Here is a 20,973-nt window from a genome sequence, read left to right as displayed (position 1 = left end):
GCATGCATTGCTGTATATAGCACAGTCTTGTGTTTCTGCTTTGTATACTTGCTCCCGGGCCTGTGTCTCAGTGAGTTTATGTGTGTGCTAGAGCCACCATATGCTCACATGTGTGCAATCGCGTAAGTTTAGTTTCGACATTGTGGTAAACACATTAATGGCGAGTCAGGGTCCCAAAATTCTAAGCATCAAACTTTTCATTTCCTGCATTCTGGTGAACTTTTATGTGCCAATCTGTGCCTTTTCTAAGGAGAAAACACAATTCAGATGTTAGGTGACAATTCAAAATATAATGGAAAATAATGCAGTGCGGCTCAGACAGACTGTATTGATTTAAAAATCGTCCTCTCATGTACATCATCTTCTAACATCTATTATTTAACACATCTTCTGCATTTGTAAGCTGTATGTAAATTCCAATCGATGGAATTCAAGTTCAAATGTCCAACGCTGCCAACAAATCACATGCTGCCATTATTTTGAGTGTCTTTGGACAGCGGCTGCGTAGCTAATGCTGAGCTAAAGTGACTACGAGGAACTTCCAAGTGTTTATGAAACAGTCTCGTTATTCCTCTGATGACTATAAATGACCAGTAACAGCAAACGTGACCATCAGTGAAAAGACTGCTACTTTGTAGAGTTATTATTAAAGTGAACCGGTTGTTTGTAGTCATGTGATTTCAATAACGCGGTAGAATGGATGAGATGGAGGACAGTATGTACTGTTGTTCAGTTACAGCGGTACAAACTCCAACAAAGGACAGAAAAGCAACAACTTTAACATTACAAAGTAAGGAAACAGTTTGTTACATACCCATGGTTTGTAAACGACACAAACCATGGGTATTTTGAAAGTTAGTGACAGTGTTTGCTTTGTATCAACAAGGAACACGTCACTGTGTCTCATAAATCATTTGCTGCCCTCCATTTACAGTTTGGGCCACAGCAACGGATTGGCGTGACATCTTCTCCAAACAAGCTATCTACGAGATTCCTGTGAAAGTCACTGGGGAAACAATTATGGGTGATACTTTCAGCGCTCGTCGGAACTTAGCATAAGCAAGATGGTATCATAATAACTGACACCAGCTTCACCTTCAAGGCTTTAGAAGCTTTAGCTAAGTGAGCTAAGCAATAATAATGGTTTCAGTAGTATTCACACCATTAAGTTGCTCACCTAGATCTCATGAATGAATGATACACCTTACCAATTGCTCGGGGAATGAAGACCAGCGTCCTTGGTTTTGACACTTTCTAAGAAAGAATCTTCTTATGTTGGACCTTGCTTCTTTTTCTTCTTTTGCTTCGCAGCAGATTGTAACTAGTGCTGTTGAGGTTTGCACGCTGCCACCACCTACTTTACCACCACCTCTGCTACTTTCATGTTTTTACTGTGTGGAGGACAAATGCTCTGCATACGGAGGAGGATGTGTAACTGCATCCCCCGTGATATCTCTGCTTATACATGTGCGCGCATTATTGTTCTTTTGAGTGAACGTCTCCGTAATTATCTTTTGGGTTAGCACACGCATGCATGGAAGCGCACACAAACACACACAAAACACAGCCTACACTGCAGTCTATGCGCAGCTGTCTAGTTTTCATCCCTGGCTTATTGTCTCCAACTTGCACTATAGCAGGAGTGGTTCTCAGCTTGTAATGTGGAGGAAATGGGTGAACAGCCTCTCTAATTACACTTCACCCACTGACACTAATTTACATACAAACACAATCGCACTCCAATCCAAACCTTCATTATCTCCGGATTCCATTCTGTAGGGCATGATATTCTGCCTGTTGTGTTTCATTCATCTCTGTGTTTTTCAACACCACTGCTCACTCATTACACTAACTGACAAAGAGGGACGCTTCCAGTGCGAACGTGACCCAAGAATGTCCAAGTGTTTCAAACTAGCCAGCGGGTAAGAGGAACATGTAACTGGCATGAAAATGGGCTCTCTCTTAATGCTCTATGGGGATCCGTGTGCTTAATGTTGTATGGAAGCCACAATCAGCCCCAACATCACCCTCTGTGATCTGACAGCACAACTGCCTGTCTGGCTACTTACATTTTTCTTCACACTTCTGACTGTGTGTGCCCTCTCACTCTCTCTCTCTCACACACACACACACATGCACGCACACTAAATAAGCTCCATTGTAAGGCCATTACAATGTGAATGAGGGGCCCACCAGCCCCATAGAGACTTGTGTGAGCGAGTGTGTGTCAGCGCAAGTAGGTTAGAGAGATTGATGAACTAGAAGGGAGGGAGAGAGGAACACCTAATCAAGTTAAAAACACTGCGTGATTGACAAGCAGCGGCTGGCTGATTGACACTCTCCAGGAGCAGTCCTAATGGGGGCTGATTCATATGTGGGTGAACATGCATGAATTGAGAGTGAATATCAGAAATGTCTTGTATTCCCCCGCATGATTGATACCATTCTTAATTGTGTGAAAATGCTTCTTTCTTTTTCTTTTCTTTTTTTCTTACACACCAGCTTAGTGGAAGTGTTCCTCCTCACTTCTCCCACTCTTTTTTTTTTTTTTTTTTTTTTTTCGTTATCCTTACAACTTGTGCAAGGAGCGAGAGAAAAGCAGCAAGGCGCGCCATTAACTTGCACCGGTGCGTATCCGTGTGTGACATCCCTCATCCGACTAACACCAACTAACGGGCCGTGAGCTTTTACCGGGCCCGTGATCGCTGATGCCCGAGAAAAAAGGCTGCTCGTGTCAATCAAACACGGTCCCCCTCCCCTCCTCTACTCTCCCCTCCTCTCCCTTCCACCCCCCCCCCCCCCCCTTCCCTCTCTCTCTCCCTCGCTCGATCGCCTCCACTTGTGTAGGCGCTCTTAAAGCAGAGCATTTACGCACGGCAGCCAGTCGTTAACGGGCAGCCGCTCCTCCGTCTACTCCTCGCTGCCTATAATCTCCACCTTAAAGAGCAAGAGATTAAGAGACAAGAGAGGACAGGAGAGGAGAGAGGAGAGGAGAGGACAGCGGGGGAGAGGAAGAGAAAGAGAAGAATAATGAAAGGGGGAAGAAGGAGGAGGAGGAGAGCGGATCATTCCGGCTGCCCGCATCTGCTGCTCTAGTGGAGGCTAGAGGGAGACAGGAGATGGCACAACGCTTCAGCATCCAAAACACACGGGAGTGGTGCGCCACAGAGACCGGAGCCCCGGACCCACCCGAAGCAGCGGCAGCAGCAGCAGCAGAAGCAGCAGCAGCGACGGCATCACATTCAGCGCTCTCCCGTCACACCTCTTCCCCGCACGGCAGCGCCTCAGCCTCGGTGAGGGGTAAGTGGGAGAGTCGGCGCTCGTTCTCAGCATAAACTTCAGCGGCATGGAGCGGGATGGGGGAAACTCTGAGGAATGATCCGCTGTTAGTTTGAGTTCATCTCTCAGTCTGTTAGTAATGATCAGGTTTGTTCATGTGTGTGTTGCTTTGGAGAACAGATTTATTACCAGTTTCCCTCCAGTCTTTTAATGTTTTTGTTTAGTTTAGTAGCTTAAAAAGGGTTGGACGATTTTTCTTTTTCGCAGTTATAAACAACAATCAGTCTGATATCGACACCTAAATGCAAGAAAATGACACACGTTTGATTTGAAACTTGAGTAGATCTCTGGTTTACAATTGGGATTTTGTGTCATGGAGCATTTCATGCATGAGAAAGCGACATGAAGGCGCAGTATCTTTAGTATACTGCATGATTTAGAGCACCGCTGGGAGTTTTAGTTGTTAAAATGACAGAGGAAAAACTTCCATGTGAAGTCTCTTGTGTTCATCCAATTCCAGCGCCCTCCTGTGGCTCCCAATAGTGAGACCCAAGCATACCTCTTGTAACAGGTTAAACCAGCACTCACCTATGAAGTTTGAACTTATTTAAAATCTCAAAACAGCAGCCTCAACTGAGCATCTCTGAGACTGCTGCACATGGTTGATGTCCAATAATGATGATGTCATTTAAATACCATTTAAGTACTATTTTCCCCTCTGTGTTGCCCATAAAGATATCTATTCTAGTTCTTTTCCTTCTTCTTTTTCCTTTTCGGGTATCATATTTAAGGAATGTGACTGGACTCCCTCCTCTATGACCTTCTCCTCGCATGTGTTCTCTTAAGGCAAGGAACAAGAAGAGAAGGGATGGGGGAAACGTGAGGAAAGACTATTGATATTCAAACAGACAGAAGGAGAGAAAGAGGGGGTGTGGAAAGATAGAGAGAGGGGGAGAGAGTGAGGCGCAGAGAGAGAGAAAAGAGAGAGAAAGAGATGCTGTGGGATCTTTTCTTCTCCCTGGCTCCCGGCACATACATTAAGATGCTAATCCTGGTCTTTTTTGTCTCTTTCTATAATTCATTGCATTTTGTTCCTCTCTCTGCTCCTGTTCTCTGGCTCTCTTATTCTTGCACTTTTCCTCTCGCTCTCCATTTTTCCTGTGTACTGTCACGGGCTCCCCCCAGATTAGAGCTCCTGGCGAACGGATTCCAACTCTAATTTTGTGGTATTTCAGATGATTAGGTTCAGAAATAGGACAGAAGTGCACAGAATTTGGCGCAATTAGAGGAATTCTCCGTAGAGCTTTATGGGCCTGATTAGTTGAGCTGCCATCCACCTCCCCTCATCGCCGTGCTAACACACAACCAGCTGTTGTTTATTTGTGAGGATCGACTTTTGTGTCTTGTGGTGTCACTTTGTGTGTGTGTGTGCCAGAGGTTGGATAAGCCCTAAGGATGCAAGTTGTTTTCAATCAGCTCTGTAGTTACCAGCTGTGCCCTCACACTCCCCAGGGTGGCACAACCTAGGTACACATACACACACACCCGCGAGCGTGCACACACACACACACAGAGAACTAATGCATACTATTCAACCTTGCCCAAAAAATTCACTCTCTCTTCTTTTCTCCTTGTCCCCTTTCTCTGCAGGCATTAATCATCGCTCGCTCCGTCTCTGCATGTGATTCCTCTGTGTGGATTGGAAGGGGAGTACCTTGACTGCGTTTCCTCAATGAAGATCTTTGTTCCCCAACATCTGGCACAGCTCCACTCTCCACCTGCCATGGTGACATGACGCACCCCTGAGTGGCTTTGCTCCTTTCTCACACACACAGACAATCTCTTGGACTCCTGAAACCTCCAAGCACTCTTCTAGACTGAGCAGTCTTAAAAAAGACATTACCAACTGCTACGCGCAACAACTCCTCGCTTCGAGATGACGGTGGCCGTGCGATTCCGTCGCCACCTGCGGAGGCTCCTGCTCCTTTTGGCCTCCTGCTGCCTGCTCTCCCTCCTCCTCTCTGCCTACTTTCTGTTTACGAACTCCTCCCCTTCTATGCAGCTTGGACAATCCCCCGAACCCGCCTGCGCCCAGCCTCTCTCCATGTCCCCGTACCATCAACTTCCATACCCATACCCTCCCAACCCCCCTCACACACACGTCCACACTGACCCGGTGGTGCTGGTGCTGGTAGAGTCCCAGTACTCCCAGCTGGGTCAGGACATTGTGGCTATATTGGAGTCAGCACACTTCCAGTTTCGCATGGAGATCGCCTCAGGGAAAGGCGACCTTCCGCCATTGACAGAGAAAGGCCGCGGCCGATATTCACTCATCATTTATGAGAACTTGTTAAAGTATGCACATGCAGACACATGGAACAGACAGCTGTTGCATCAATACTGCACTGAGTACAGAGTGGGCATCATTGGTTTCTTCCGCTCCACAGAGAACTCCCCACCTCTCCTCAAACTCCGAGGCCTCCCTCTGGTGCTCAGGACCAACCAGGCACTTTGGGACTGCTGCGTCGTCTCCAGCTCGCCTCTCCTCCACCTGACCAAGCCCGGCACAGATCGAGGAGCTTTACCTGGGGAGGACTGGACCTCCTTCTCCTCCAATCATTCCACCTATCAGGCCGTGCTGCATGCACGGGCCAAGGAGGGAGCAGGGGCAGGCAGCGGCGATAATCCGGGGCCTGGGTTTAGTTTGGGCCTCCAGGCCACTGTGGTGCAGGACATGGGGCTCTATGATGGGGTGAGGAGGGTGCTGTTTGGACAGGGACTGGGCTACTGGCTCCACAGACTCATCCTGGTGGACGCCATCTCCTACCTCACAGACAGGAAGCTTACTTTGGGTCTGGATCGTCACATTCTGGTGGATATAGATGACATTTTCGTGGGGAAGGAAGGGACACGCATGAACACCAAGGATGTGAAGGTATTGGGGGTGATGGGCGTGTGATAATGTGCAGTGGGATAGAAAGGATGAATTCATGTCGGGTCAGTGGTGTTGGATTAGATTTTTAATTCAGCTATCAACTTCTAATAGCAGTAAGTCATGGCAGTGCGGTAGTGAAAATAAGGAATGTTTGTCGAGATTTCAGCTCGGGCACGGGTGCACCGAGGGGGTACTCTGGAAGGCTCATGCATGTCTGTGTGTGTTGTGTACCAAGTGCATATGTGTTGGGGTACATTGAGAGGGTATTTATCTCAAATGGAGGTTTAGCCAGAAGCAAAGAGGCCATTTAAGGGAACAAAGACGTGGAGTGAAAGAGAGAGAGGAGAGATGAGAGAGAGAAAGAGCGGCAGTGAATGAGCCTGTGAAAAGATGAATGGCACTTATTCCTCTTTTCCCACGTTCCTCCTCAGAGGGGAACTAAAGGAGAGTCAGCCATGCAGCCCGCCTCTCAAGACAGCTATTGTTTCAACACACATGCTTGCATGAGCAAACACACACACACATACAGACATATACTGAGGCATGCACCTCCACAGACACACACTGGAGTGCATATAAACACTTCTTCTGTGGGAATTAAATATTTTTTAAAAGACAGACAAAACACCTCAGGTTCACTGGAGTTTGGAGGAGTTTTGTTTGAAATCGCTGGTCACATTCTCCCATTGCGTCCTCACGGAAAATTTAAAAAAAAAATGCATTTGGTGGGAGTGTGTGCCTGTGTGTGTGGAGCTGAGGCTTTAAAACAGGTGAGATTTATGCTGATCTGCGGTGATGTGCATGAGCTAAACCCAGAAGTGCCTGCCCGTATCAGTGCAGCCACAGGATATACATGATAGGGAAATGTGTGTGTGTGTGTGTGCATAGATATGGGTGTTTGTGTGGGGGTGTTTTTTCTGAATCACTACTCTAGATTAGAATGTCACTTTCCGTCAATGGCTGACACCTGTCCCGTCAGGCAGTAGGGAAAAAAAGCAGCCACCTGTCTGTGGCTGAAACATGGGGACAAGATGAGAGGAATAGGGAGGCTGAGAAACAGGAGGGCAGTGGGTGGTGAAGTGGAGAGGAATTTCACCCTTGAATATAAAAAAGATGCTTGTATCCAAAAGGGATAAAAGAGTGCCGATCCACACACACACACACACACACACACACACACAGTGCACATACACATTCACAAAATGAGCACACAAGCGCTCTCTAGTTTGAGTTTTCATTTTAAGTCTGCCTGACTCTTCAGCTTTGTAGCATAAATATACATGAGGATGAACCAGTGCCATAACAGAAGGACAGGGAGATGGGGATGGAGGAAGAGGTGGAGTGTGGGAGATGGAGAGATAGAGAGGGAGGGGGGCAGAGAAAGAGAGAGAGTCTTGCCATTTGAAACATTCCTTCCACATTTCTTCTCTGTCCTCTCTCACAGCGAGAAAGAGCTGAGGAAAAAGAAGGAGAAGAGTTGGGAGGGGAGCGAGGGGAAGGTGGAGCTACAGCAGCTAACTTTGCGATTTGAGAGAAACAAAATGCTGTGGGGAAATGGGGAAGCAGAGGAGGGGAGGTGGAGGAGCAGGGATATGGTGATTTGTAGCAGCCCTCCCCTCAGAGCAGGAGAGCCTCAGGTAGAGTTGTCAGATTACAGCTTGGGGCTTATTTTCACTGACAAGTGTGTGTGTGCGCGTGTTAACCATGTACGTCCATAATCGTGTCATCAAGCCAATTTATGTTACTGTTCTCTTCTCTAAATGTAAAATACGTCTTTGATCTGTAAAATGGTAGTTTTCAGATGGAAGTATTTCCCTTCTTAGCAAGTGTCATTGAAAAGCTGGTGAAAGGATGAGTCATATCAGACGGCCATGTGTTAAATATACATCCAGCTTTGGTTGAAGGTGACAGCTGGAAAGATGTCTCCTTATAAAAAGAAAAATATGAATGCTTGTGGAATCCAAGGAATTATTTAATCATGAAAGGAATGTGTTAGCACAAATTCCTAAGCTGAGGTAGTGTAAAAATCGACTTTATAGAGGAAAATAAATAAACTGTCTTGTAGAGCTGCAACAATAATCGATTAGTTGTCAACTATTATATTCATCACAAACTATTTTGATGATAGTTTTAAGAAGGAAAAAGTTCTTCTTTACTCCTCTTTGACAGTAAACTTTGGGTTGTGGACAAAACAAAACATTAGATGACGTGCTCCTGTCTCTTTAAGACCCCCCCCCCCCCCCCCCCCCCCCCCCCCAAATACCCAGTCTGCTCTGATTGGTCAGCTCACACATGCCTGACCCAGCACCGCTAACAACAACAGAGCACCTGTGCTATATCAATTCTTACGTGCCAAACTTGTCACTCGGCATAAATTACGCAAATTTGTGACATGGTGGAGTAGTGTGATGTCACAAAGTCACGAAATTAAAGTTGAGACTACTAACGAGGCGTTACAGGAACAGTGTTTTCTGTGGGAGAGAGGAGCTTCTGTTGGTGCTGCCTTTGGCCTTTTTAACTTGCAAGACTTTTTACGTGCACAAATAGGGATGTAACGGTATGAAAATTTCACACCACGGTAATAGTGACCAAAATTTTCACGGTTATCGGTATACTGCGGTATTTTTAAAATGTCTTCAAAATGTTGAAAAAACACTGATACACTGATAAATTGAAATAATTTCACCAAGATTTATATTTAAATAGATTTATTATATATTAAAAGGGTTAGGGTATAAGCAGCCTGTTTTTGAAATGCGTCCTGTAATGTCTGTGTTACAGAGGTAGAATGAGATGTACTGGCAGTAGCATTCGATTGGCCAGCAGACCCTCTCTGTGAAAAAAATGAATAGAAAATGTCATTATTAATTATTACTGTCATTGTTACTTAATACTAAGGGTGCAACCAACAGATCACAAAACTCAAAATCTAGATCATATCACTTTTGTGAGAAACAGGTTGGATAATCTTTTAGATCAAAACAAAAAGGATTATTGTTAAATTAATTATGAACGCTCTATTTTGGCTCTAATCTCTATCTAGACACTTGTTATATTCACCATTTTATATTATTCTTTATATGTGCGCTTCAGGATTAATTTTAAGGTTCTTTTACTTGTTTTTAAGTGTCTTAACGGTCTTGGGTCTTCTTATCTATCTGCATTACTTTTACCCTATCAACCCTCGCGGACCCTGAGGTCCTCCGATGCTGGCCTTTTAACGATACCACAAGTTAGAACTAGAACACACGGGGAGGCGGCATTCAGTTATTATGGCCCCCGATTGTGGAACAGCCTCCCGGAGAACCTCAGGGCCGCAGAGAATGTTGATGTTTTTAAAAAGAGGCTCAAGACCCATCTTTTTAATCAGGCATTTAATTGAGCTCATTTAACTCTTTCTAATTACCGGCATTTTTTATTATTTATTTATTTATTTATTTATTTATTTATTTATTTATTTATTATTATTATTCTATTTTATATTAATTCTTAGTTAAGCCAATCCTGTTTTATTACTTACTTGTTTTATCTCAATGTTTTATTTCAATGTTTTAGTCGTTATTTATGGTCTATTTTATACATTATATTGTTCTATTCCCTCAGTTTTAGCTTCTATACCTTTTATCTTATTTTACTGTTTTAGCCCCTCGATTCTCCAGTGTTTCCTCCTGGGGGCCTACCACACCGGGAGTTGCTTCTGGTCCACCGTTGGGGGTGCTGTCCCGAGGACGGCCCTGGCCGGAGTGGCGGGAGAGCTTTACGCCTTGGTGTGGAGCCTCCTGTCTACCTGGGCTGGGGCGGTCCTTTTGGTGGCGCCCCTGCAGTCATGGACCTTGATTCCTCTCGGTGTGCACGGCCCCCAAAGGTAGCTGTTCCTCACCTCTGATCTTTGTGCCGAGCCATGTCTCCTTAGCAATAACTAGTGTATGTCTGTGGGTGTGTGTATGTTTGTGTGTGTGGGGGTGTATGTATGTCAGTATGTCTATGTATGTACGTGAGTGTGTATGTAACTGTGTATTTGTGTGTATGTTTATGGGTGTGGGAGGCTTGGGGTTTTTATGATGTTGTCTTGCTCTGTTTGTTTGTTTTTATCCTCTGTGAGGCACTTTGTGCTGCAAAACTGCATGAAAAGTGCCATATAAATAAAGATTGATTTGATTTGATTTGATATAGTCTATGTCAATCTGATTGGTCAAATGGCTGCTGAGCCACAGGTAGACGCTGCTCCAGTGAACGGAGCTGAGATGAAAGTCAGTCATCTCAGTCAGTTTGCATTCATTAACTCAGTCCACCCAGTACGTGTTTGTCTCAAATCCTCCTCACTGCAGCTCTGCATCAATATTTGGGGAATTATTAGGTCGACTTTAAAAAGTGAAATCTACAATTAATAAGCGGTTCAGATAACGTGCCAAATCACGGATCAACTTTGTTCAGTTATACCACTATCTGGTCAGTTTACATTAGTGACAGCAAATTAGACAGAGAAAACTCGACATACACACATCATGCACCCGAGCTTAAGGTTAATTTACCTTGCATTCACTTAACAGTTGAGGGCGATGGTTGCGCAAATAAGTAAGTAAATTGGATGTGTTGCTGCCCCTCGCAACAACTTTTTTCTTGCAGCTCCTGCAGATAGGGCTGCCATCCTCGACCAGCTGTCCCTGAGCATTCTTATAATAACCAAAATACGCCCAGACTTCAGATTTGGTTCTCTTTGAAGGCGGAAAAATGCCTTGAGGGCCGCTACTATCACGTCCTCCCTCCGCCATGTCTTCTTCACTACATAACAAGCGCACATTGCACGCTGCGCCTGCGTAGGGAGACTTGGATAAAATATCTTGCAAGTTTTCCACACCGTGGTTATCGACCGCGTCGGTTACCATGGTAATTAAAACTTAAACGGTAACCTTCACCGTCGGGAATTTTACCGTGGTTTACCGTGACACCGGTAACCGTTACATCCCTACTATATATATATGTATATATATATATATATATATATACACATACACACACACACACACACATATATATATATATATATATATATATATATCATTTGTTGCTGCCCTAGAAGAGAAAAATCTACATCTGAGCATGTTAAGTCCTCTCTGATTTCATCCTTACACACCTAATGCTAATTTATTCCAATACTGTAGCACTGAAAATGATTTTTCAATAACCAAATGTCAGACACAAGCCACCACAGCACATATGGTGATGAATGTTTATGAATGACACACAAGCTATTCCAATGTATAAATCCTCTCTCATCTCAATAGTGCTCCGTAGACGACTTATGTGTAACACAGTATGTAACAGGATGTATTATTGACCAATTAGCAGGGCAAGGCGTTTGGAGTGCCAGTGTTAGAAATCCCTTCTTACCTCTGTGAAGCCAACATTCAGTCTCCTGTTCTCCCTGCCAGAAGAAGAAGGGAGAGGAGTGAGACGGAGAGAGGGAGAGAGGCCAATTAAAATGCCTCCCTCCTTCTCTCTGCACTCTTCATTAGTCTCACCCCACGAGTTCATCTGGTGACAAACAATACCTACACCCCCTCCTGTCTGTGCACACACTCACACACACAGCTGTATTTCCTCTATTAAAATGATTCACAGGGAGGCACCCCGCCGATGACATTTCTCAAAATGAGGGATGATGCCAGTCAAAAACTCCCATCAATGATTTGCGCGTGCCGCCGCCACTTGTGTCTTTTAATTCATGCGTGTAGGTTTTCTCTTAGCTTGGAGTGTTTGTGAGGGAGGTGTCTAATTCTCATCCTCAGATCGCTCTTTATCCTCCCCCTCCTTCTCCCCTCACCTTCCTCCACACCCCCTTCATCACCCGAGTCATTGATCACAATCTCCGGCCTATTTGTATTCCCCCCCTAAACCTCTCCCTTCAACTCGTTCTCACTCTTTACCTCCCCAAGGTGCTTTCTGACACCGTGTCACCGAAGTTGAGAGGACACTACATGTGTGAACACACATACTGTACAAACCAAGTAGAAACACACACTCTCTGTTTTGCACAGAGGGTTGCATTTAGTTGATCTGACTAGATATTTGGCATTTTTATGTAATCAAATAAAAGTAAAAGCTCAGTCACAACTTTGAACCATTCCTTGGAGCTGCTGTGTGCAAATTCAAACCATCACCATGTCAAAGGAAATTCCCTCTAGTGACAGTCTGCCTGTTGTTCCCCTGAGAATGAAATAATTGGCTAAATAAGATTAAAACATGTGTTTCCAGAGACTCCATAGGGCTGGGATTTTTTTGCAATTTCATTGCTTTGTTTAATTTGGCAAGACAAATAAATTCTAATAACCCATAAAATGTTATTTAGCCTTTGCGACTGAACTGAAAGCTTGTTTTAACATTTTTCCAGCTAGAAGATAGTTATTCTACATATTACTGAGAAATGTGTGATAACAGTGCGGAGGAACATTTGAAATAAAGAAATTAATATCAAGGCCAAAGTGTTTCTTTATGTCCTCATGATCACTTTTGGTCTGGCAATGACCTGAAATTGAAAACAAGACAAAAAAAGGACTCTGGCAATATTCAGACTTCATTGAAGATTTTTGGCTTAGCAGCCTGGAAAGTTAGTGTGCAGTCGTACTTCGAGTTAATCTTTAGGCCTAATTAAGTATGATGCATTTTTGCCACTTAAGTCAATGGAACCGAGCTCATCCCATATCCGTTTATTGCTTTGCCAAATTACATAAGTAATGAAGAAAAGACATAAACAGTGGAGGAAAGATTTGGAAACCAGTGGAGAGAGATGAGGAAATTGGAGAAAAAGAGACTGCTTTCGGTCTTAAAGAGGCATACAAATCTCTGTTTTTTAATCTTTCATTTAATACATGGCACCCATAAGGAACCTTAGGTCTAAGGCCTTAATAGTTTCTAAAATGACAAAGTTGTAGGTGAGAGAAGGAGAAAGGGAGATGACATATAAGATGACAGAGAGGAGCAGGATATTGCTTCCAGCATAATGCTTCCCGACATCTGCTCACATTCACCCCTTCTGATCTGGACAAGTGAAATTATCACAGTCGGCCCTGCAGGGATGGAGAAGTTTTACAGGAAGAAAAGAGGCTGTTACATGTTTATGTATCAAGGGAGGTTCATTTTTGGTTTATAACATATAAAAGACAAAAAAAAACAGCAATCGTGTCAAAGTAATGAATGCTCCTGTCAACAAGAAAATTATCTTAATAACTTTTTTTTGTGTTTAATTAACAGTTTTTTTGTCCACGCTCTTGTTTTTACTCCAAATGTGCTCTGAGAGCGTGGCTGTGTGCCATGCATTTTCTTCCACCAAATGAGGCAGGTTTTGCGGTCACAGCAATCACTGAAACTCAAAATCCTTGAGGGGCTGCCAAGTAGAATTTAGTGTAAGTACAGCGATGCCAAAGCAATCACAAGTACCTTGGATCTGTAAATGCAACTGAATAGATGATTTTGTAAAACGCTCCAATATAAAAATCTACACAGACTCGAATCTGACAAGCGAGAATGGAAGTGAGACAGCGAAGGGAAGAGTAAGCAAAAGGAAGACTGGCATTAACTGGTAAAACGATCATCCTGCTCATCAAATAGAGATGCCTGACCCAGTTAAATTTGCTGGTCTAGTGTTCGCATTACATGCACAGCTACACACACGTAGACACAAACGTGTGCGCTCATGTAGATGAATCGAGAACTTTGACCTGCTTCTGAGCCAGAATTAAACCCCCTAAATGTGCCTAATTGTCTTGTTCCCCTCAACCCGCCTTTAAATCTGTTTGCAAATAAGTGGTTTCATAATTACTTTAGTTACTTTTGATCTCCCAGCCAGGCTTACGGCTGTGAAAAAAAGAAGAGAAACAGTGCAAAGGCGAGAATGACAGAATGGGGATATGGTGGAGAGGTGGTTGGTGTAAAGGGTTTGTGAAAGGCAGTGAATGCCAGCTGTCCAGATGCCTGTCTCCCATCTGTTTGAACCCCAACATCTCGCTGGCACCTCTTCCAGCGCTTTCCCCCGCACACGTGCAAGGACACACAAACACGCACACCCACTGTCGCTCTCACGTACACAGCAACAAACTGGCATTGCTTCTGACACCAGCAGTGTTAGGCAGCTGTGGGATTGGGCACGGAAACCAGGGCTATCGCTAACCGCTAATCACAGTGTGTGTGTTTACCTTCATCAGTAGGATTGTCAAGATCTCTGCATAGTCCCACCTCCTGCTAATCCAAATCTCCCCTTCTTTCTTATGAAGTATCTCTTATGGCACGTTTTTAAAACCATCTCCAGCTTTGAGCTCAGTATCCAGTGGACAGATTGGCTCCATATTGCTCAAAGCCCTCCATTCTCCCAGATCTGCTGCCGTTACCCTCAGAAAAGCAGCAGGAGGGGCGTTCATTGTCCCCCATAGTCGGAGTTAGTGGTTTTGTCGTATGCTCAGTGTTTTTTCTCCTTTTTATAGCTGGGCATAGTTTGTACCCACGGTTCTGCCTCCTTATGATGATATGCAGTAGGGCACAATTCACTCAGCACTTTGCTTTCACTTAGGTGTGAACAAAACATCCTGTTACCATTGCTGTGGTATCCTGATGTGGTTGTTTGGAATATTTTACCGATCATACACAGATTTCACCCCTCTTTTACTGCCTGTGGCGCACAACTGGCAGAATAACCTTATCTCTGTTGCCTGGAGAATGGATAGGATAGAACAAGCAGGAAGATTAGGCTCCCATGTAAATAAGAAATGCCCCCGAAACTACAAGTATACTTCTTCAGAGATGTTTGTCGGATAGTTAAAGTCCACTCCCCCTACACGCTTCCGATGTTGGTTCTTCTCTCTCTAACCAAGTGCAACACTATGAATGCCTTACAAGAGAAGTGAAGAGAGAAATGTCACTAAATGTGCACTGTTATTCCCATATAAATATATAGAGAACGTCTTGCGATGCCCATTAACAACATGGTACGACCCATGAGTACTCAGTATTCATTACTTTGTTGTTACATTAGTACTTAGTACTCATGGGCAGATCTTTTTAACTCGGCCCCATATAAACACCTGGCAAAGTACTTAAAACTTCTTCTGTGGTAAATTCTGCAGCAAAAGTTGTTTTCAGGACCAAAATTTGACCTTGATTACAAATGTGCACACAGACTCACGAGGTGAAAACATTAGCAGCCGACGCTGTCCCGACTACTAACAATAGCACATATCCTTCATCTCTCTGACAGCCAGCTTTTCTTATCAGGTATAAAATCCTGATTTCCGACACGCTGTCTGACCCTGTCCAGAAAAAAACAAGCTAATTTTGTTCAAGCATAACCCACCCTTATGGTAGTACAATAAGTATCACAGAGTACGGCTTTTGCACACCTTCAGATCGACGGGTGCGTAGGAGAAGACCAAAGGCCGACAAAATCAGGAAAAAGACTCCCGCACACTGTCCACTTCACTCGCAATTAAGTTTAATGACATCATTAAACTTAATTGCAAGTGAAGTGCGGGAGTCTTTTTCCTGAGTACAATAAGTATCGAAAGGATGCAAAAGAGGACACAAAGAAAAAGTTGAGATACAGTATGATGAAGAAACAATGGATAAAGTTTGATAAAGTCACCCAAAATAATATTTTTTATTATTAAATATTTTTAATATATATTTTTTTTTATAATAATGTGAACTGAGTTACATCAAGCTAAGTTAAAAATAATTCAATAAAGTCACTATTTACTGCCAAATACCTAGAGAACTTCATATGAAAATCACAAATAGAATACAATGTGAATAAAAATTTTAAATCCAGTTTTGAAATTTTTCAATAGTTAACTTGCTAGAAGTGTCCTCTTCATTGTTTCCCCCAGCATTTTAGTTGGCCCTCAAACTGAAATAGGACCAGTAATCTGTAGACAGTGAACTGTCAAGTTTATCTATTAGATGCAGCTTACATTACATACAACTTCTTTGGAATGGTTTGGAAACCACTTTGCTGCGATGTGAAACTTGCCTGAGAAAGCAGATCTATCACAGTGAGCAATTTGTAGCCTGTAAAAGTTTCATAATCAGTGCTGCGGCTGCAAACAGCAAGTGTTTTGAAAGCTCTCCTTGTTAGTGTGAGATTTTGGCAAAAACTTCTTTAATGTCAGAAGTTCACGTTAATGTTTGCTTTTTGGTGTCCTGGATTTGTCAGCGCAAGAGTTCTGGGATGACGGAGCAGCCCTGAATGCAGCCCCGTAGCATTACTGTCCAATGACGACTTAACTTTCCCAAGAAAGAAATCAAGGTGACAAAATGTCTGCTGTGGTAGTAAAACATGCAGAAGCACCTGTATGGTCATTAGTGGCTCTGACACATCACAAAAATGTCCTGCGTGGCTCTTCTGTTTTCTGCTACGGATGTTAGCTAGCAGAATACAGATGAGGTGTTTAAACTAATATACTGCACACTGTCACCTATGCCGACCCTCACAGATAGCAACACACACGTTAATAATGCATTTTGACCAAGTGCATCGGGGGGTTTATATTGAGTTACAATGCAAAGCACTCAGCTGCAAACTTAATTTAATGCTTAAATCTTTGTATCCACACACGTTTGCCTGCATATGTGTGTGTGTGTAGAGGAGATGTAGAGGATGTCATAACAGAGGAGACAGGGGATCAGATTAGGGAGCTGTGCACATCTGTCAGCATGCAGCCATCTTCAACAGCATTAGATTAGAGCTAATGAAGACACTCTGTGCATGTGTCTGTATATTTGTTAACTTGGGACACACACACACACACACACACACACACACACACACACACACACACACACACACACACACACACACACACACACAGAGGAGTACAGAGGGTGAAGAGAAACTGCCTGGAGCTGATTCCTTGCTCTGACATCAGCTGCTCAGGTCTCGTAAATCAGGCAGGGTTCCTGGGGATCGATTAAAAGCAGCATGACAAAGAATGGTAATAGAGATGTGGCTCGTAGCCCAGCAGAAACACCCAGACTGACTGAAATATACAGAGAATTATAAGAGTTTCTTACACAAACAAAATATTTTTTGTATGCGAGAAGTGCAGCGGTGGCAAGAAGATAGGATGGGAGAGTGCGAGAGAAAGAGCAAGGGGGGAGAGAGCGATCTTTCCTCCGTGCTGCTTCAGCCTTCCTTTCAAATTAGAGCAGCCCCGTCTCCTGAGAATGTGACATTTTCACGGAGCAGGCGAGGGAGAGATGGAGGTTCAGAGAAGGGTGGGGTGGAGGTGGTGGAAGACAAATGGGGAAGGGGGGGCAGAGAGGCGGCTGCAGGTTCTCAGAGCAGGAAGATGGAAGAATAGAGGGAGAAACAGGAAGAAAGGAGGCGAAGGAGGGAGGAAGAGTGGGAGAGAGGAAGGGAGGATGCAGGGTTTCACTTGGTAATGTTAGGGATGGATGGAGAGAATGATGAGTAGGGAGGAGTGTGTGCGGGGGTTATTAGTCCACCCTCCAGAGGCTACTAATGCACTGACCTTCATTAACTCGCATTACTGTCGGTGTGTGTGACTGTGTGCGCGAGAGTGCAACTCTCTTTAGTTAACACTCATTACAGAGTCTTTGTTTAAAGGCCAGTAAACTAATGAAGTCATTAAATAAGTGGAGAAAATCCTGATTCAAGTATTGAAACCAGAGGCCGAGGTAACTTTAAGGAAGGAAGCAACCACTGGAGCGCGTGTACGGAGGACTGACACCGCCAAAATCAAAATAAAACAAAGAATTGAATCCATAAATAAACAAACCTTTTACTATTTTTTTCTTTTGTTTGTTCATGATCGAAAAGAATTATATCAATCAAATAAAAAAAATCAATCAAAAATGAATAAAACTAATAAATAAAACAGGGAAGTAAATAAATAGTTAATACAAAGGTGAAGAAGAAAAAGGCAATTAAAATATTGACATCTATATGTGTCACATTTTATACATTAATTAATGGCTACATTTATTTTCAATCTACAGGCTCTCCTCGATACTCAGAGGCAGCTGCGTTCTCAAATCTCCAACTTCACCTTCAACCTGGGCTTCTCTGGAAAGTTCTACCACACAGGTGAGTTCTGTTCACATACTTTATATAACGTGCTAGTACCAGACATACACAGTGTACAAAAAGGTATTTTGTTTGAATTGACTCATGCATTAAATACTTTTATTCATTTCAGTGGGTTTTACTCAAAATGTCAGCAGGTTAAGGTCCTTCGATAAAATAGTTTGCCTTCATTATAAATAAAAGCTATCCTTTGGTTTCCATTCAAGTTAATCATGTAAGATTGTTTTCATTTAAACTTTCGTTTCCACTTTTGACACTAAAACATTTTTTTTTCTCAAACATTAGGCGCAGCCCTTGTGGCGCTACAACATCCTCATCTATTAGTTGGTCTTATGATGAAGGATGAAGGATGAAACAATTTTTTAAATGGAAATTTTCACATGAACATTTGTTGGCGCAATCCATCAATTGAAAAATGTATTTAAGGCTTACCCAGTGTTAGTTTGAGTCAAAAAAGAAGCTTATTATTATTATGTGGAAGTCGAAATAGCACTTTCTTTAATACTAAGTAGTAAAGCCTGACGATATGTCGGCTGCTGATATGTCGGCTGCTGATATTATCGGCGGACGTTGGCCTATCATAGATGTATCGGTATCGGCTTATATGTGCCCAGATATTTTAATTATTAAATTCCCAGCAAAGTTTAATGCTTCAGTGCACTGATGTCATGTTAGACAATAAACTTTAAAGTTTAACTGTTACATATCTTTGTCACAATTGTCCGATCACATCATTGCAAAAATCTGTGTCTCTCAGCCAATATGCTGATATCTGAATTTTTTACTTCTTAATATTGGCATCGGCCTCAAAAATCGAGTATTAGTTGGGCTCTACTAAAAAGTTAAGAAATTATGTATATTATATATATATTATTTATTTGAAACATGGCACTGAAACTGTACTAGAACAGTCACTGAGAACCAATTGCTTTTATTTCTGTTGCACGTCTGAACATACAATACATAGTACATATGCATCTATCAACTAACTCTTTACAACTTGATATCAGATAATTAACTTGATCAGTAAGGTCATGTATTTCTGTAAAATAAATGTTCTGTTAAGATGGAAGCAAAGTGAGAAATGATTTCATTTAGATTTATTCATTACAATCAGTTCAATGTTTCTTTATTTACCGTAACAAACATATATGTGAATGAACTACGTCAAGACGTCTTAAAGTCAACCCTGAAAAACACAATTTTAACAAAGGGATGGTCTCAGAGGGACCAATCAAATCCACGCAGTTGCCATAGCTTGTGCTGAGTATATGTAATAATTCATCATAAAACAATCTTTTTTTTATTATGTCATATTATGTCCAGATTTAGAGTTATGCAGTAATATTGATAAAAGCATATTTGCGAGGCTCTGACGTATTGCCGTGCATCCAAAGCTCCGTTGCGGTTGCAAGGACAGATTTTATTGATTTTCTAGTTAAAGTGTCTAACTCTGCAGCAAGAGAACAAAGGAGGAGGATAGTCTGGAAAGGAAAAACAGAGGTGAGACTGAACATCTAATTATAATTAGAAGGAATCTGATACAGAAAAAAACATATTACCATAGCATCTGTTATTTCTATGGCTTCGCTTTTCATCACCATGGTATCTGACTGCCACCTTATTTAGCAACGCAACTTTAAAACAAGCCAGTTGCTTGGTGATGTACTCTCACCTTACACCGGAGAGAAGTTGTGTGCAGCAACACTTTTTCATCTGCTCTCAATCTGCATGCGGCGTGCATTTATACTTATCATTTCTCGTCCTTTTGCCCTTGCGTGTGTGTGTGTTTGCAGGCACTGTTGAGGAGGATGAAGGAGACGATTTGCTGTTGAAGTATGTGGATGAGTTCTGGTGGTTCCCCCACATGTGGAGCCACATGCAGCCTCACCTCTTCCACAACGAGTCCTCACTGCTGGAGCAGATGGTCCTTAACAAGGAGTTTGCACTGGTGAGAAGCACATGCACACACACATGCACTCACACACATTTCTTGCAGCTGTCTATTCCGTTGCTGCTTTCTTTCGTCTTGTGTGTCCTTTTAATCACGCTCGCTTCCCATGATTGCGTTTTCTTCAAGGACGTCTGCTGCTGTTAGTAATTGTTATTTCCCCGCCACAGCAGATTAAAGACATGATGTTCACAGGTAAATTTGCTGGAACTGTTTTAGAAAAAAATACATATATGTGTTATAGGAAAGCTGCTTGGATTATGACATTCCTACACCAAAGGACATAGACACAAGAATCTGGGTTTCACATCCTGTCCTATGTGTTGTTCGGTTTAAAATGCGTCATCCCATTTTTACACCAAAATTAACCCTTACATTAAGGTTTTTTTCAATGCGGGTAAGCCTACTAAAAATAGGCGATGACTCATTTCCTCCTTGCATTGCCAGTCGACGAGTTTGCCTTTCTGTTTTTTTTTTCTTGTTTTTGTTTTTTCTGGTGTGTCACATTCAGTGTCACAAGCGGACCAGTAAACAGAAAACGTTCGAAAGCAGGATGGAGGCCAGTGACAATGATACTGTGGTTTTTAATGTCTTTTACTTCAGTCTCTTATTCAGACTCAGTGCCAAATGAATTATGTTCAAGCACTGCTTTAATGTAAACAGAAAAAATAGAATAAATCGACCCATAGATTATTGGCCCGATATTGGTATATT

General features: G+C 42.8%; 1 protein-coding gene across 1 annotated transcript in view; it reads left to right on the top strand.

The window, feature by feature from the left end:
• The first annotated feature begins 5,215 nt into the window (after positions 1-5,215).
• ndst3 (N-deacetylase/N-sulfotransferase (heparan glucosaminyl) 3) overlaps positions 5,216-20,973 on the top strand; it is a 44,819-nt gene continuing 29,061 nt past the window's right edge. The window contains exons 1-3 of the mRNA XM_073467932.1: positions 5,216-6,214; positions 18,221-18,308; positions 20,105-20,259. Of these exons, the coding sequence (XP_073324033.1) occupies positions 5,216-6,214; positions 18,221-18,308; positions 20,105-20,259 (1,242 nt within the window). The remainder of the gene's footprint in view (positions 6,215-18,220; positions 18,309-20,104; positions 20,260-20,973) is intronic.

Source organism: Pagrus major, chromosome 1 (genome assembly GCF_040436345.1).
Source record: "Pagrus major chromosome 1, Pma_NU_1.0".
Lineage (NCBI taxonomy): Eukaryota > Metazoa > Chordata > Actinopteri > Spariformes > Sparidae > Pagrus > Pagrus major.
The sequence above is the reverse complement of the archived record's forward strand: the minus strand, read 5'-3'. Positions and strand labels throughout refer to the sequence as shown.